Source organism: Ornithorhynchus anatinus, chromosome 1 (genome assembly GCF_004115215.2).
Source record: "Ornithorhynchus anatinus isolate Pmale09 chromosome 1, mOrnAna1.pri.v4, whole genome shotgun sequence".
NCBI lineage: Eukaryota > Metazoa > Chordata > Mammalia > Monotremata > Ornithorhynchidae > Ornithorhynchus > Ornithorhynchus anatinus.
The window spans coordinates 82,160,766-82,180,087 of record NC_041728.1 but is presented as its reverse complement, the minus strand read 5'-3'; the positions used below and the strand labels follow the sequence as shown (position 1 = coordinate 82,180,087).

Sequence of the window (19,322 nt, the reverse complement as noted above, 5' to 3'; positions counted from 1 at the left end):
CACAGGGGCTGGTTAAAATTCTATGCTATTCATAGAGGTAACTTACATCAGCTCCTGGGAGGCCTGCTGTTCCTGGTATCCCAGGGAGACCCCTCGGGCCCTGAGGGGAGGAGATTGGTTCTCATGAGAATAGATTTCCTGAAATTACTTTTCACTAACCATGCTGAATTTACCATGTCAAATGATTTTCCAAGTGGCTTACCTGAATGCCCGGTTCTCCAGAGGGACCCGTGGAACCCTGTGAATCACAGTGCAGTGAATTGGCTTAGCTGAAATACTGAAAGCTATGCCTAGGTGCAGCTGAAGTTACTCAAACCTTAAGAAGACAGTTATCTGTCTTTAGTTATTCCAGTCACTCAAGAAAACCCTGAAAGATGTGTACATATCTTGTTGCTTCTGGGATTAATTCTATATTTGTATATTGAACTGTTAACTTTGTTTTAGGCCCCTGTGTTTGTCCTTGTTTTCCCTATTAGATGGTAAGCAACTTAATATGGTTGCTAAGCAACCTAAGATGGGCAGGACTGCAGAAAGTTCTTGTACAATGCCTAGGATCAACCAGTCAATAATAGTTGAAGCCTACGGTCTACAGAGTGCTGCACTAAGTCCTTAGGAGAGTACTGAGTTAGAAGCTTCAATCCTATCCTCAAGAAGCTACAATCCAGCATGGTGTTCAACATTCCATGCACAGTGGGTGCTAGTTAAATTATTTTGATGATGAACTGGATACTTTAGGAAACAGAGGACTTTATTAAAATGCCTATTGGAGGAAAAACTATGAAAAATCAAATATATACTGAGCATCTACTGGGTGCACAGTAGTATATTAAGTGTGTGACAGAATTAGGGTTGAAGTCTACCATGTAGAAAATAGCTCTTTAAATCAGATAACTTGAGAAGACAAGTAATGCACCCTCCTTACAATCCCTTCCGGGGTGCTCTCTGCAGTCTTTGGAGGCCCATTCAGTACTGCTTCAGAACCAGAATGGTAACAATTCTTCTGGGTGTGAAGCAGGTTGGCAGCACTTTGTGAATTAATGGTTCAGATTCCATCCCAACATAGCCAACATTTTGCCAGCCAGTTTTCTTCCCAGCGCTCGAGCAAATTAGTCTGAGTCAATATGGACTGTGACTTTCTGTCATGTTTTGTTGTGGCTGGTATGGCTGGAATACAGCAAAGAGAATCAGAATGGCCACAGGCATATAGATTAAGGTAATTACGGTACCTGGGCACTGGAAACTGAAAGCTTCCCCCTTCTTGTCTGACATCAAAGGGACATCACAGTCCTGGGGCAGCCCTGAATCCCCCATCTCTTTTAGGGTCCTCAGGACACCAAAAAAGCTGTAGCTCCCTTATCCCTTGATCTAATCCTTGAGGAGATATTCTTCACCTTTAGCAGAAGCTAAAGACAACAATGACCCAGTAGGGTGGCTCCAAATAGAGACTGACTACAGTGCTTCTTACAGTGTTTGTCATATACCATCATTTTTTTTTGAGGCTCTTGTTCTCCCTGGGAGCAGGGATTGTGTCTACTAACTCTACCATATTGTACTCTCCCAAGTGCTTGGTGCAGTATTCTGCACCCAAGAAGTGTTCAATCAATACAACTTATTGGTTGATTGATTGATGGAGGCTTGACTTGAGGAAGATGGAGAGAATTACATTTTCAATTTTTCCCTATAGATTTTTCTTTTGTGATTAATCTTTGGTTTTATGTTTCTACTGTTTGATTGTATTTTATTTTTTAAATACCAACTTCAAATGAGTTCTATTAACCAGGAAAAAAGTCTCTCTTCCCTACGTACAGTCTATAGGTTTGGGATCATGGTAGCAACTCTACTGCACTCTCCCAAGTACTTAGCAGCGTGGCTCAGTGGAAAGAGCCCGAGTTTGGGAGTCAGAGGTCATAAATTCTAATCCCGGCTCCAGCACTTGTCAGCTGTGTGACTTGGGGCAAGTTACTTAACTTCTCTGCACCTCAGTTACCTCATTGGTAAAATAGGGATTAAGAATGTGACCCCACGTGGGACAAGCTGATTACCTTGTATCTTCCCCAGCCCTCAGAGCAGTGTTTGGCACATAGTAAAGCACTTAACAAATGCCTTCATCATCATCACTTAGGACAATGCTCTTCACACAGTAAGAGCTCAATCAATATCACTGATTGACTGATTAACTGAGTGCCACATTCTATAATTAGCCTTTTGGTAACCACACAGCAGGAGTGGCTGCAGAAAGCAGTTCCATATTCTGGTTCAGGGCCACAGATTATACCCATTTTATAATGTGTACTACTGAATACATGATGACTCAGTGAGGGAGTGTGGATGGCTCAGGGATCACCACTATTTCAATCGAAACTCAAATGCACTTTCTTCTGGTGGTAGAGTATACTTCTCTCCCTACATACCCCACAAGTCGAAGTGTGCGTCCTATTAAAGTAATTGGGCAAAGAGGCAGCAGTGCCATTTAGCAACTCCCTAAGAGACTTGTCAGCTTAAGTGCACCCCTACAGGAGTGAAAAAGCCTAGGAAAAATGTCTTATTCCATTTTTTTGCATACAGATTGTCTGCCCTGCAGATGAGGTCCCAGTGTCACCTGTGAATACAAAGGCGGCATTCAGTGAGGTTGGGTGAATGTTATCTGTGGATGGGAGCATTTCTGTGTGTGGATGAGTCTGTTAATGTGTGAGAACCACTGAGCAAACTATCTCCCTGACACCTGATCGGGAAGGTAAAAGAAAGGCAAGTAAAAAAGAGACATGGTGAGATTTAGTAATGGGAAAACTAAAGGAAGAATAGAGACTAATAGATTCAGAGAAGATCAGAATAACATCTCTCAGAATAACATCTCTATACTAGTGTTTAGAACAGGGCTTGACATCTATACCATACAAATTATAACATAAATAATAAATATATCTGCCCCTCTAGACTGTAAGTAGACTGTGCACAGGGAACATGTCTATCATTTCTGTTGTATTGTACTCTCCCAATTGCTTAGAACAGTGCTCTGCACAAAGTAAGCCTTCAGTAAATGCCACTGATTGACTGATTGGTGAGGAACATGTAAGTTGTTTAGCATGAAAAGAAAGACAATTGGCTGCTGTAAGATTCTATGAGGGCCAGGGACTGGGTCCACCCTGAATATCTTGTATCCATCCCAGCACTTACTATAGTGCTTGGAACGGGAAGCAGCGTGGCTCAGTGGAAAGAGCACGGGCTTTGGAGTCAGAGGTCATGGGTTCAAATCCCTGCTCGGCCACATGTCAGCTGTGTGACTTTGGGCAAGTCACTTAACTTCTCGGTGCCTCAGTTCCCTCATCTGTAAAATGGGGATTAAGACTGTGAGCCCCACATGGGACAACCTGATTCCCCTGTGTCTACCCCAGCGCTTAGAACAGTGCTCGGCACATAGTAAGCGCTTAACAAATACCAACATTATTATTATAACATAGTAAGCACTTAACAAGTACCATAATTATCATTATTATCTCCTCAGTAGGTGAATCTTAATCAACCTCCTGCAGGGTCCAGGCTGTATTCAATGTACTTTTTACACAAATTAGAACAGTAGTAGGAACCATTTCAGAAACTGTCACTTACAGGTCTTCCAGGAATTCCTACACCTGGTGGCCCTATGTCTCCAGGGAATCCATGTACTCCTGGAAGCCCTCTTTCACCCTGTGAATGGAAGAGGGTATCATATTTTGAGGGGAAGGGACTCTGCTGTCATCTTTAATAAACTACATTCCAACAAACAGATGACAATACTCTCTTACCTTTGGCCCCCTTGGTCCTGGGGTTCCAGGAACACCATCCAAACCCTAAAAAAGTGAAGATGGCAGGTGAAGAAGTTTGGACACAGTCATCATGTTCTATGCCTTTCCTCTTCCTCAGTCTCTTTTGCCAGCCCTTTCTCTGCCTCTTGCTCCTTGACTGTGGGCAACCCCCAAAGCTCATTTCTGGGTTCACTTCTCTTCTCAATATTCACTTCCTCTCTTGGGGAGCACAACCTCCCCAGAGCTTCAATTACCACCTCTATGAAGATGACTCTGAAATCTAGCTCACCTGCCCTGATCTCTCTGCTCCTCAGCAATATTGCATTTCCTCTTGCCTCCAGAATATCTCTAGCTAATGTTTCACTGGCACCTCAAGTTGAATAGTCCAAACCTAAATCTGTCATCTTCCTTTTCAAATCCTCTCCTCTATCTTACATCTGACAACACAACCATCCTCCTCTAGACTGTAAGCTTGGTGAAGGTAGGGAACATGCCTATTTATTATTCTACTGTATTCTCCCAAGTGCTTAATATAGTGCTCTGCACACTATAAGCACTCAATTAATACGATTAAATAAATGAATGAATCCCTTCCTTACAAGCTGATAATCTTGACATTATCTTTGACTTTTTCTTCTCTTTCAAACCCTAGTTGTCTATCACTAAATCCTTTTGTCACTAATTCCTATCGATTCTTCTTCCATAATGTTTACTATAGTAATCTGCCCACGTTGGTCCATGCATTTGTCATATCAATATTGCATTCACCTCTTTGTTGACTTCCTTGCTTCTTTTCTCTCCCCTCTACAATCCAGACTTTGCTACTCGGATCATTTTTCTAAAACATAATTCCATGCAGTCCACCTTACTCCTCAAAAACCTGTAATAGTTTTCTCTTCCTCTCTGCATCAAGTAGAAACTTTGGTTCATCAGCTTTAAAGCACTCATTCAACTCTCTTCCCCCAGTTAATCTCCTTGCTTCTACTATACCTCAGTTCGCACAACTCATTTCTCCAAGGCAACCTAGTCACTGCTCTTCATTTTCATCTTTCCCACCACTGACCTTTTGCTCACACATTTTCTCCTACCTGGAACACTCTCCCCCTTATAATATGGCAGACCACTGCTTTATTCATCTTCAAAGCCCATCTGAATTCATACCTTCTCCAGGAGGCTTCCCTGATTATTTTTCCATCCTATATCCCATCCGAACGTCACTCTAACATTTATATGTAATATGCACTTGGGTATTCCTCACCCCACACTAAAGGCACACAACTTATGTAAATGGCTTTATATTGTTTATTTTACCTCATATGATTTATTTTAGAGTCTTCTCTCCTGGTAGACAATAAAATCCTCATTGAAAAGGATTGTGTCTACAACTACTACTAATAATGATGGTATTTGTTTAGCACTTACTACATGCACTGTTCTAAGCTCTGGGAGAGATATAAGGTTATCAGGTTGTCTCACACGGGGCTCACAGTCTTAATTCCCAATTTACAGGTGAGGTAACTGAGGCACAGAGAAGTTAAATGACTTGCCCAAAGTCACACACTGATAAGTGGCAGAGCTAGGATTAGAACCCATGACCTCTGATTTCCAAGCCCGTGCTTTTTCCACTAAGCCACACTGTTTCTCCTAATTCTGTTAATTACATGGTACTCTCCCAATTGTTTAGTATAGAGTTCTACGCATAGTTTGTGTGCAACAGATGACTGACTGAATAATTCCTGAATGTCATTACCCCAATTTATATTGTAATTTTGAATACCTTTGCTTGCTGAGTCTTTGAAATGGCCAAAATAGTTCATAAAAATTTGAATGGTCTTTAGGTTTCCCCTAGGCAATTATTTCAGACAGAATATGTTTTTACCTTTTAAAAATATATATTTTTTGCATATTAGGAATCCTCCAATTAAAATGGTCCTAAAGCTGTTTTATTTTTAAAGCTATCAAAAATTTAGCTAAGTAAATGCATTTCCCCTTGCTTCCTCTTCTGTACATCCTTTACACTGGACATTTATCACTTTATTTTTAAAAATGAAGCAAGTCCTTTACTGGTGCTGATTACAGTTTGAATTGGTATTGTATATATTGCCAATATGGGCTTAAAAAAGCCTTAGGAAAAAGGACCACTCTGAACAACTGTCAACATAATCTCCAACTTTGTAAACCACTCCTCCTTAAGCAATCATTTCCCATCCTCACGCCCTTGTAAGGCCAACCATATGCATTTCCACTGATTTTCCTTCAGAACTGCTACCCAGGTTAGCATCTTTGAAATGGTCAGCTAGAGAGAGTTCCTTATCTGTGTTCCTATAAATTCTATGTTCCCAAAAAAAGCTTCAAAAAATTGATACCAAAAAGATGCATGGTAAAAGATGAAAGGAATGGTTGGTATTTTATTTAAAATGTCTGTCTCTTCAACTAGGCTTGGGGTTAGGGATCATGTGTACCAACTCCGTTTGAATTATAGTCTCCTAACCACTTAGTACAGTGTTCTGCATTCAGTGAGTGCTCAATAAATTTTAATGGTTGACCGACTGGTACTTACTGGATCACCTGGAAGACTTGTCCCTGGAGGACCTGCCTCACCTTTGGGACCAGGGTGTCCAGGTGGGCCACTGATTCCCCCAGAATCTCCCTGTTGAAGAAAGAAAAAGGTCATTTAATTTTTAAGCAGATTTACACTGTACTCTCTCAAGTGTTTAGTATGGTTCTCTGCACACAGTAAGTACTCAGTGCTTTGCACACAGTAAGTGCTCAATAAATAAGATTGAATGAATGAATGATTGAGTGATTATGAGAAAGATAAAACAGGGTACATTGCTCTTAGTAATCAAGTCTATACCTCACAGACTTCCTACTACATCCCACCACTTTGACTTCACACTTTTAACACCAACCTACTAACTGTACCCCAATCTCATCTATCTTGCCACTGACCTCTCTCCTATGTCCTGCTCTGGACTGGAACTCCCTTCCTCTTCATATCTGACAAATAATCACACTCCCCACTTTCAAAACCTCATTAAAGTCACATCTCCTCCAAGAAGCCTTCTCTGACTAAGCCCATATTCCCCTATTTCCTCTTCCTTCTGTGTCACCCTGCCTTTTTAATTTGTACCCTTTACTTAAATATATATATTTATATGTATACATTTATATAGCTATTACTTTTTAAAGTCAGTCTCTTCCTCTAGACTATAAACTTTTGTAGTCAGGGAACTAGCCTACCAACTCAATCAACTGTTACATTGTACTCTCCCAAGTGCTTGTTCTGTACCTAATAAGAGCTCAAAATATACAATCGAGTGACTGATCAATTTTAGATCAATCAATAAAAGATACAATAAATGTCACACAAAGTGCATCAATAAATGCATATGTCTGAATTTTATTAAAGGTAGGTATAAAAATATAGCTTATTTATGTTAGTAAACTGCTTTTAAATCATTATAACTCTTTTGCTCTTGCTGAATCCCAGGCTGATTGATTGGCATTAATATTCCCTCTTAAAGATTAAAAAGATCTTTCCAAGAAGATCCAACAGCCATGGAAAAGTCAGAAGAGAAATAAAATTTCAGTACCTTAAATCTCCAGTCTGTTTGGCTGACTGCCATTTTCCATATCTATATTGGACATATCCCGAAAATAATATTTATATTCAGGGATAACAAGTTTTCATTTTGAGCATGGGGATTTGAGCCTTTGAAGGGAGAGGGACTTTCATGGGTTGGGGACTTGAAAGGCTCTCAGTTGACTCTGGGGTGAGAAAAGTCCAATATCCAGCTTTGAAACAACAGGAAACTAAAAAAAAAAAAATCCCCAGCACAGAGTGAGAAGCCAGAGAAAGAAAGAGGACTGGGCTGGACAAGGAGAGAAAAAATGAGGAGAAAGGGGAAAAAAGAAAAACAGAGGGGAGAAGAAAAAAGAAGAAAAAGGGGAGATGAAAAGATGAAAGGAGAGGAGGGGGGCAGAGAGGGGCCCAGGTCCTATTTGTAGATCACACAAAGATGGCCCCTTGATTCTTCTTATGACTTAAAAATACATCATATGAATCCAAGTTTAAACCATACCTTTTCTCCTTTAATTCCTGGTCTTCCTGGAATGCCATGCTCTCCGGGCAATCCCTTTGAAAATGCCCCAAAAGAAAACATTTATTACAGCATCTTTTGTTATGCACCATTCTACCTGATTTTTAATTGCCAGGAGTTCAACACTGGCATTATAGAAATGTTGCACTGGACTTCATCCAAGAGATCAGGGATGGTGCTTATAGGTTTGTTTGAGATGATTTTGCAAAGGAGATATTTGGAATTGGGGCTGATAGTCTGCTACTATTTGAATTGGTAATTTCTTGTCCTTCCTCTCCGCCATCCTTCTGAGAACTTCTTCCATCTACAAGTTCTTCCTTTTCCTCATTTTTCCCGGGTCTCCTACTCTTATGCTATTATTATCATACTTAGAAAATGTACATTGTTTAAAACCTCTTTGTCTAGTACTTCAAGCTCTTCCAAGGAAATGCATTACAAAAATCCAGTTTATGAACCTGCTTATGAAAATAGTGGGCCCATGATGTGACAGGAAAACTATCAGGTGTGCTCCAGTTTCAGGAGTTAAAGGTGAACAGAACATAACAAAAAACTGCAAATCAATAAGAATAAACTGCACAAGCTGACTGGCTAAGGTTAGGGATCCAATCCCAATTCCCTGGAATGGTCCCAGTTTTGAGTACTAGTCTGGCATTTTAGCTGATAATTTTTTTTTAAGTAAAGAGAAGGCTTAGTGTACCATTTATGTCAGAAGGATGTAGAAGATACATGCATATTTGGTCAAAAAGAAACTGGAAACCTCACTACAAGTCTCTCATTAAGTCCCGTGACCAAATCAGGTCATAGGATTTATCCTTTCACAACTGTTTCTGCTCTTTCCCTTTAGTTCACAAAGATCTAAAATAAAAGTTGGCTGAATGATGTTCCAAAGACTGCTTTAATGATCTAATGATATTCAAAAGAGATTCATTCTATGCAACCCAGGCTGATGTTTGCCGTGGTTGTGACAGAAGGATGTTGGACACACAAGCAATAATGTTTGGGAAAATAAATGATCGCGAATGCCATGTTTTAGTAGCAGGGTGACCTAATGGAAAAAGCACAGGTCTGGGAGTTGGAGGACCTGGGTTCTAATCCTGGCTCTTCCATTTCGATGCTACATGACCTTGGGCAAGTCACTTCACTTCTCTGTGTCTCAGTTCCTTCATCTGCAAAATGGAGATTCAATACCTGTTCTCCCTCCTATTTAGACTGTGAGCCCCATGTGGGACCTGATTATCATGTATATACCCCAACAGTGCTTGGCACCTAGTAAGCACTTAAATACTACAGTTATTTGTTGGAGTTCGCATTCTTATTCTGCCATTTCCCTTAACCCCTTTTGTCTTACTCCAGTAAGTAAGCGACTCATGCTTACAACATCTCCTTGAGGTCCTCTGGGTCCCTCAGATCCTGGAGGGCCTTGCTGACCCTAGAGGGAGAAAATATCAAGAACTGTTAAAATACTGAATCTAGAACCTAGCTGAGCATAAACACTTGACTTCAGTGTGAACTCCAGGGACTACTCTGAAATTCAGCTTACCTTGGAGATTGACCTGAATTTGACTGCCCCAAATAGAATCTTGCTCCGCACTGTGCTTACTGAGGATGATTTAGACCAGCTTCCATTTAAAGATTATATTCTCCCAAGTATGTGATGCTCAGATAACTTGCATTTCACACAAATGGGCAGTGTTACATATTAATCTCTCCCTCTGCGGTCTCAGAACAGCTGCCATCAGCTGGGGACACTTCTGCAGAGTGTTCCTAAACTCAGACTTCAATGATCTGGAGGCTGAACATTTTCTGTTGAGGGCACATGTTTCTGGAATTCCCCTCCCCTGCTGAGGAACTCTGGCTATAATGGCAGGGCCACCTGGTTGGGCTTGGCTACCTTTACTGGTTCTCTTGTTGTCGCAAGTATATTTTTATAATGACTGCCCCTGCACTCTAAAGCAAAAAGACAAATATATTTGGCACTTTGGGAAGTGTATTTAGTTTTTCATAACACAAGGGACATTGAGTGAATGTGGGCACAGTGTGAAATGAATTATACGTTACCCATGTATCTTTTTAGCAACATTTGCTTGCATGGCCAGGAGGTTACAGGATCACATTTATCTTAAAATACGAAGAACGTCTGTGAATGTATGTAATATATCACAGTAATGCATGTTCAATGAATTCAGAAAGTACTGGAGGGTCTTCTAAGAGTTAATGCTTCTCCAGCACTTCCCCACTTACTTTAGGCACTGAGAGATTGCAGTGCCCTGTGGATAGCATTTTGCATCTGGCTATAAGTGGAGTGAATGCCATTCTCAAGTATGTCAGCCTATGATGGGCTTTGAATTTAAAAAAATACAAAAAGCTGCTTCAGTAGATTCAAACACACCTCAAGTCCTGGGCTTCCCACAGATCCAGGTGGACCAGGGTCTCCAGGTTCACCCTAAACACATTATGAGGAAAATAGCTGAATGATTAAAATGATACTTAAATTGTTTCAGATTCAAATAACAATCAAAAGAGTTTAATTTACAGTTTCACTATATTAGCAATTTAGTGTCAAAAAATCAAATACCAATGTCAAAGAGTTACCTTCATTCCTTGCGGTCCTTTTATCCCAATTTCTCCCTGAAAATTAAAAGATTTGAATCACAATTTAATTTAGGTAGGCACCCATGAAATTTCATTACATGGCATTCAGCAGGGTACACAATATGAAATTATGGAAAATTGGAAGACCTCAAGTGATTTATATCATTTTCGACTTCTCTTTTTAGACTGAACATATTCTCTCTTACATTCTCTCTACTTGTAGTGACAAGTGTCACCATCTAATAACATTTCAGTTCCAGGTGTGAGCACCCCATGCACAGCTGACATCATTTAGGTGATGTCATTTGCCAGCTGACTTCATGGTCACTGCAAAAGCAGTCCAGTGAAAGATTATCCTGTGGTAAATTTATTTTTATTTACTGTGACTCCCTCTCTTGAAGTCAATGAGCAGATGCCACGTCAGGTGAAGAAATGTAAACCTCCCTCCTGCTTTAGTGAGATTTAGCCTGCCTAATCCCAAATCTCACTCAAAAAGCTATTCTTCTCTTCTCTATCCCTTCTCCACCCCTCAAAAAATACTTTAATCCACTGAGTCTAAAATACACCTCAAACCCTTCCAGCTCTCTCCTTGTAACTTCCAACTGCCAGCTCAGGTTTCTCCTGAACTTTTTGACCCTTCTTCCCACGTTAGGGCAGGCACCTTGAATTCCCCTCCTCTGATTTTAGGTAATCAACTATCTCCCTTGGCTCTGATTACCTCATGGCTCTCTCACCTTTGGAAATTACCTTTCCAAAGAACAAGTGGAGACGATACTTAATATATTTATTGCCCCTAGCAGAAACTGACCATTGTGAACCTAAGCATTTAGTCTTCCTTACCATATTCTCTTTTTGACTGGTAAACTCTTCAGGAGTACAGTCTGAGTCACTTCTGGGTAATATCAACTCTTCACCCATGAGATATTTTAACCCCACATTCTTTGTCCGCTGCTGTCAGAATTACAGCTCACCAATAACTAACCGTGAAACCCCAAAGGCTTATAACAGCTGCACTAAGAAACATTGTGTAGTAGGATATGGACAGTCATGGCTTACACCAATGTTTTATTTTTTCTCAAACCTTTCTCTGACTGATAAATATTTTGAGTTGAAAATTTTTTTTTTATTAAATGACTGCTCCAAAAATAGTTGAAGACCAAAGTTAAAGAGTGAAGTAATAAATAAGGATTAAAGTTCACAACAGGACAAAATCATTTGAAAGCCAGAATTACTCTTCTCACACTCCCTTCTGCATCGCCGGCTCAGTTGCACTCTTTATTCATCTCATCCTCAGCCCCCCAGCAATTGTATATACATCTGTAATTTATTTTTTCTATTAGGGTCTGTATGCTACCTGTGAGCAGGAAATGTGTCTACCAACTCTGCTGGGTGGTAGTCTCCCAAGTGCTTAGTTCAGTAAACTCTGCACACAGTAAGTTCCTCAATGAATATAACTGATTGATTTCTGTTGCACCTAGTTGGCTTCAAATTTATTAGCATCTCAAGTAATCACACATTAAATCTAAGAAAGAAGTTATAAAAGTGAGCAGTAAAAACTAGTCATTGATGCAGGATTTACTTACTGTTTCTCCTTTTTCTCCTTTTACAAATAAATAATAATAATAATAATGTTGGTATTTGTTAAGTGCTTACTATGTGCAGAGCACTGTTCTAAGCACTGGGGTAGATACAGGGTAATCAGATTGTCCCATGTGAGGCTCACAGTCTTCGTCCCCATTTTACAGATGAGGGAACTGAGGCACAGATAAGTGAAATGACTTGCCCACAGTCACACAGCTGACAAGTGGCAGAGCCAGGGTTCGAACCTATGACCTCTGACTCCCAAGCCCATGCGCTTTCCACTGAGCCACTGCTTCCTAATAATAATGTTGGTATTTGCTAAGCACTTACTATGTGCAGAGCACTGTTCTAAGCGCTGGGGTAGATTTACAGGATAGTCAGGTTGTTCCACGTGAGGCTCACAGTCTTAATCCCCATTTTACAGATGAGGTAACTGAGGCACAGAGAAGTTAAGTGAGTTGTCCACAGTCACACAGCTGACAAGTGGTAGAGCCGGGATTCAAACCCATGACCTCTGACTCCCAAGCCCGGGCTCTTTCCACTGAGCTACGCTGCTTCTCCACAAAGGGTTCTGCATTCATAGCAAATTATACTTTAAAAAAATGTTTTGTAGATTTACTTATAGAAATCAACTAAGCCTTCACTTTACATGCATTGTAGAATAACCACTATGGGTAGAGTTTCAAAACAGCATAGTAAAATTTGCAAATCTTCTTCTGGATCCCCTTATGCTGACTAGTTGGTAGAGGAAGACCACAAATGAGTACATTTGCCTTACCCAACTCTCAACCACACAATCTCAAGTTACTTCCTCTCCCAAGAACTATCCCCAAATGACAGTGGACTCTGTTCACTTGCATGCCCTAAGGCAGGGATTGATAACTTTTTCATAATAATAATAATAATGATGGTATTTGTTAAGTGCTTACTATGTGCTAAGCATTGTTTTAAGCGATGGGGGAGATATAAGGTAATCAGGTTGTTCCAGGTGGGGCTCACAGTCTTAATCACTATTTTACAGGTGAGCTGAGGCATAGAGAAGTTAAGTGATTTGCCCGAAGTCACACAGCTGACAAGTGACAGAGTGGGGATAAGAACCCACAACCTCTGACTCCCAAGCCCATGCTCTTTCCACTGAGCCATGCTGGTAGAAGATTCCCTCCAAAAAGAAAGGTTAGGGCAGTAGGCTCACTAAGAGCCAATCCACACAATCTACTGGCCCCTGTGCCATGTGATGTCACTGTATCATTCTGTAGACATCACAAATGTGATGCTATAATTGTTCAAATGGCTGCTAACACCTACTGCTGTCAGAGAAGAAATAGCATGGTCTAGTGGAAATAGCCAGGGACTAAGAGTCAGGAGACCCAGGTTTTAGTCCCAGCATGGTCTGCCTTTGAGAAGAAGCACGGCCTAGTGGGATAGAGCATGGCCCTGGGAGTCGGAAGGTCCTAGGTACTAATCCCAGCTCAGCGACTTGTCTGCTGTGTGACCTTGAGCAAGTCACTTCACTTTTCTGTGCCCCAGTTCCCTCATCTGTAAAATGGGGATTAAGGCTGTGAGCCCCACATGGAACAGGGACTATGTCCAACTTGATTAGCTTGTATTTACCCCAGTACTTAACAGTGCCTAGCACATGGAAGTGCTTAACGAACACCATTAAGAAACAAACAAAAAACTAATGTGCTGTGACCTTGGACTTGCACGTGGATCTGTAACCTTTGGATATTTGATATTTGCCTCACCTCAACCCCATAGCACTTATGCACATATCTTTAAATTATGTGTAAATTATTTAATGTCTGTCTCTCCCTCTAGGCTGTGAGCTTGCTGTGGACAGGGGACGTATGTGCTAACTCTGTTGTACTGTACTCTCCCAAGCACTTAGTACAGTGCTCTATACATAGTCAGGGCTCAATAAATACCATTGATTGATTGGATAAGTCACTAAAATTCTCTGGGCCTCAGAAATGGGGTTAAGATTAATCTGTGATCCATGTATGGGTATGGGGACTGAATCCTAACTGATGAACTTGTTTCTACCCCAGGATTTATACAAATTAAATGCTTATAATAATATCATAATGAATAAATTAAAAGGGAGAGGGAGATGGAGAGGAAAAGGAGAAATTAGAGAAGAAAAGGGAGGGGCAGATGGTGAGAAAGTCATGCCAAAGGTTAGTCTCCTTCTCTTCCCCTTCTCTTATCCCTGGATCTTGCTCCAGGTGTGTGGGAGGATGGCGCCCACACAGCTGGACATAGACAGCAGGGTTGCAGCCACTTATGAGGGCTGAGGTGGTAAGATGGGGATAGGGCCTGGGGTGAAACACACTGCTGAACAATGTGATTTTTTCATTCTGACGAACAATATGATTTTTTCATTAGTATTTTGTTAATTATTGTTTCTTACCTTTTCACTTTTAGCACTGTGTAGTCCAATGTCTCCTTGCTCACCCTATTGAAGAATGACATAAAATGAATTATGTTTAACTTACCTAAATTCTGCCCAAACTGAAACACATGCCAAGTATAATAATAATGGTATTTGTTATGCGCTTACTATGTGCCAAGTACTGTACTAAATGCTGGGGTGCATATAAGCAAATAGAGTTGGACACAGTCCCTGTCCCAAATGGGGTTCGCAGTCTCAATCCCCATTTTACAGATGAGGTAACTAAGTCCCAGAGAAGTGAAGTGACTTATCCAAAGTTCACACAGCAGTAAAGTAGTGAAGCCGGTATTAGAACCCATGAGCTTTTGATCTCAGGCTCTTGCTCTATCCATTATGCTTACTTCTCATGGACTTGTTGGTTTGGCTACTTATTTATACGGCTGTATTTGAATGTGATTTTTTTCAAATAAACATAAAACAAAAACAAATGACAATAACAAAAAACCCCTCATAATCACTAGAACATTATCTACGTGGATAAAGTTTATGGTTCTAGGAAATACCAACACAGAATATCTCTATGACTAAAAAATTCTCTAAGTACACATATGTTTTTCCAGGTTTTTAGATGAGAAAGTCCTTCCTTTGGAGAGATACATAATATATAATATAGATGTATATATGGAATTTGGAATATATTCAACATGTGAAGACATATGATGTTTGTATATATCTCCGGTATATACACACACACATAAACACACGAAGTATATCTTATTTTTAAAAATGGTACTTATTAATCACTTACTATGTTCTAGACACTGTACTAGATGTTGGAGTAGATACAAGGTTATCAGGTTTGACACAGTCCTGCTCCACATGAGGCACACAGTCTATGTTAAAGGGAGGAGGATTTTATCCCCATTTTATAGATGATGTTACTGAGGCACAGATAAATTAAGACACTTGCCCAAGGTCACCCAGCAGACAAGTGGTAGAACTGGCATTAAAACCCAAGTCTTCTAACTTCCAGACTCATGGTCTTTCCATTAGGCCACCCTGCAATATCAATATGACATATAGTCTACATGTACAGAATGCATATACATATATGTACATATATATGTATGTGTATGAAGGTAAGTATGGAGAAATATTTAATTTCTGGTCAATCAAAGGTGTTTATTGTATGCCTTGTGCAGAGCACAGTAATAAGTGTTTGGGAGAGTACTATAGGGTAACAGATAATCATTGCTCTCTAGCTTTCAGTCTAGCAGATCAATTTCTGAAACTATGAAGGCGATAGAGTCAATCAAGGATTGTGTAATATAAATTTTCTGTATTGTTTAGTTTACTGGTTTTTCTTTTCTGCTCTTACACCCTGAAATACTTAGTTTCTCTGGGCCTCAATTAATCTCATCTGTAAAATGAGGATTGAGACTGTGAGCCCCATATGGGACTGGGACTGTATCCAACCCAATTTGCTTGTATCCACCCAAGTGCTTAGTACAGTGCCTGGAATGTAATAAGCACTTAAGAAATACCACAATTATTATTATTATTCCATCCAATAAGTGCTCAATAAATCCTATTATTATTACGATTTTTCTTAAGCACTTACTGTGAGTCAAACACTGTTCTAAGTGCTGGGGTAGATGCAAATTAATCAGGCAGGGCACAGGACCTGTCCCACATGGGGCTCGTAGTCTAAGTATTGATTGATATTTCCCAGGATCAATTGGAGTATTATTCTCAAAGTGAATATTGAAAGCGAATGTATTTATAGCACAGTTAATTTTAATGTTCTACTTCTTCCACTGATAATGTCTCAGTGAATTTATTGCATTTAGTGTTTTTAATCCCCTTTTCATTCATTTTAAAAGTAATTTCATATTATGCACTGCCCCAGTTCTCTGTTACTGCTTCTGGGTTAGATGACATTTTTTACAATGGATTTAACTCAGTCTAACTTCTCAATTTAAAATTCTGAAGCCTGATACTAATGTGACAGTAAAGGACTCCAGGCTTGATACACACCTCTCTTGTAACATCCAATTTGTCTTCACTGTGAGTCTTAAGTATTCTTAAAGCACCTTGTTTCTCAATTAATATATTCAGTCTTAACACATCAGCTGTTTTAATTTAAGAAATGTCTTTTAAATACTTTGCAGATCCAACAACTATTTCATGGCACAGCTATCTATCCACTGAAGTTTTTTTTTTACTAGCCTAAAACTTTGAGGTATACCATAGAAAATGGTATATTTTCTATGGAGCTCTGTGGCTTCTGTATGATACTCAAGAAAAGCAGGCAACACCAGTTTCCCTCATTTCTTTTCAAGAATGTCAAAAGTTTCTCCCTGCAGGAATTTCGTTTTCAATGGTCTGTCTACATGAAGGAAAAAGTATATAAAATTGGACTCCCTGTTGTTTTCCATTTCTATGGAGGTTCTTATTTTCACAATATTTTCTGGGTTGGGAGGCAATATCTTTGCATGGACTTGCTACACTTAGGGAGAGACAGAACATTTCCAAGATTCATAACAAATATAGTATGCATCAAATGCATCTAATATGAATGAAAGCACATGGACATGATGTACTACTAGATACTTGAAAACTTATAATAATGTTGGTATTTGTTAAGCGCTTACTATGTGCTGAGCACTGTTCTAAGCGCTGGGGTAGACATAGGGGAATAAGGTTGTCCCACGTGGGACTCACAGTCTTAATCCCCATTTTACAGATGAGGGAACTGAGGCACAGAGAAGTTAAGTGACTTGCCCACAGTCACACACCCGACAAGTGGCAGAGCTGGGATTCAAACTCATGAGTCCTGATTCCAGGGCTCGTGCTCTTTCCACTGAGCCACGCTGCTTCTCTTTGCATAGATATGTACTGTCATATTAGCTAGAGAAAGAAATGTAATGATTTAGGTGCCTGAATTTAAGATCACTGAAGGTTCACAATTATTCAGGAGGGAAACACGTACTGGTTCAAAAACAAAAGCAGTGACACTCAAGTTCATACAATCAAGTTTAGAAGTTATTCAAACTAAAGCAATGAAAGCTTTTTTTTCAGTTGAGTTTTAAACTGGCATTATAATAGCCAACGATTGAATCAAATGTAATTTTTTTTCCTTTTTTTGTTTAAACAGGACAATCACCTAATAGTAAATACAAATACAGAGATTGTTATAATACTGAGCATTCACAGAATATGAAAAAATCTTGGGTCTTGGCCCACAGTGATACTGCCAAAGGGATCATTCAGAATTTTGCAGTATGTGCAAATTCAAGTAACATCAAATATTAATCACAACTAGTGGCCTGTATTCATCCACCCTGGTCTATTTCCTCTTCATTTGTTCTCTTCACTACAGCAAACTGCTACTCAGCAGTCAGCATCTGCTCAACTGTATATATTTCCATTACCCTATTTATTTTGTTAATGAAATGTACATCGCCTTGATTCTATTTAGTTGCCATTGTTTTTACGAGATGTCCTTCCCCTCGACTCTATTTATTGCCATTGTTCTTGTCTGTCCGTCTCCCCTGATTAGACTGTAAGCCCATCAAACGGCAGGGACTGTCTCTATCTGTTGCCGACTTGTTAATTCCAAGCGCTTAGTACAGTGCTCTGCACATAGTAAGCGCTCAATAAATACCATTGAATGAAAAGTGCTTACTACATGCCAATCACTATTCTAAGCATTGGGGTAGATACAAGATTACCAGATTACACATAGCCTCTGTCCCACATAGGGCTCCCAGTTGAGGTAGGAGGGAGTAGGATTTAATCTCCATTTTACAAATGAGGAATTAATAATGTTGGCATTTGTTAAGTGCTTACTATGTGCCAAGCACTATTCTAAGCGCTCGGGTAGATACAAGGTAATCAGGTTGTCCCACGTGGGGCTCACAGTCTTCATCCCCATTTTACAGATGAGGGAACTGAGGCCCAGAGAAGTGAAGTGTCTTGCCCAAAGTCAAACAGTTGACAAGTGGCGGAGGCGAAATTAGAACCCGTGACCTCTGAGTCCCAAGCCTGGTTTTTTTCCACTAAGCCATGCTGCTTCTCTAACTGAGAACTGAGGCACAGAGAAGTTAAACGACTTGCTCTATGTCACACAAAAATCGGTAGTAAAACTGTGATTGGAACCCAGATCCTTTGACTCCCAGGCCCGCACTCTTTCCAGTAGAACATGCTCCTTCCCGTGATTTTTAATTTTAATTTTGACTCCTCATGAGGATAAGGCAAAGCCACCCAAAGTAAAGGATAAGGGGCACCCTCTTGTTCAGAATTAAAATACAAGCTAACAGAAGGTGCACCTCTTCCAAGGGGCCTTCCCACACTAAGCCCCTTTTTCCTCAGCTCCCCCTTCCTTCTGCATCACCTCAATTAGCTCCCTTTGCTCTTCCTCTTCTCCCTCCACCCCACAGCACTTATGTATATATGTATTTATCTAATTTTATTTATTCATATTGATGCTTATTTATTTGTTTTGATGTCTGTCTTCCCCCCTTCTAGACCATAAGCCCGTTGTAGGCAGGGATTGTCTCTCTTGATTGTTGTGTTGTACTTTCCAAGTGCTTAGTATAGTGCTCTGCACACATTAAGCACTCAATAAATACCATTGAATGACTGATTGAATGAATATTAAGCTTGGTGACTCTGAAAAAGCTCCTGTCCTGTTTCCATAGATTCTAATTCTTCCACTAAGAGGATCTGGAAAGATAAGCTTTTTGGAGACAGTCCCAACTCTTTTACAATACAGGGATATTAAAATGACTCTATGGTTTAGAAACTTCAAGAGGAAAAAAATGGATTATTTTGCAGACTTGTTTTGTGGGTTAAATTGGAGAACCAAAC

General features: G+C 40.0%; 1 protein-coding gene across 3 annotated transcripts in view; it reads right to left on the bottom strand.

Moving 5' to 3' along the window:
- The window catches only part of COL19A1 (collagen type XIX alpha 1 chain), a 340,279-nt gene that overhangs the window by 66,868 nt on the left and 254,089 nt on the right, over positions 1 to 19,322 (bottom strand). For all 3 annotated transcript variants that reach the window (XM_029066938.1, XM_029066939.2, XM_029066941.2), the window contains exons 17-26: positions 14,469 to 14,513; positions 10,478 to 10,513; positions 10,275 to 10,328; positions 9,261 to 9,314; positions 7,868 to 7,921; positions 6,343 to 6,432; positions 3,783 to 3,827; positions 3,607 to 3,684; positions 203 to 238; positions 47 to 100 (exon numbers count right to left, since the gene is read on the bottom strand). In XM_029066938.1, coding sequence (XP_028922771.1) covers positions 47 to 100; positions 203 to 238; positions 3,607 to 3,684; positions 3,783 to 3,827; positions 6,343 to 6,432; positions 7,868 to 7,921; positions 9,261 to 9,314; positions 10,275 to 10,328; positions 10,478 to 10,513; positions 14,469 to 14,513 — 546 coding nt within the window. The remainder of the gene's footprint in view (positions 1 to 46; positions 101 to 202; positions 239 to 3,606; positions 3,685 to 3,782; positions 3,828 to 6,342; positions 6,433 to 7,867; positions 7,922 to 9,260; positions 9,315 to 10,274; positions 10,329 to 10,477; positions 10,514 to 14,468; positions 14,514 to 19,322) is intronic.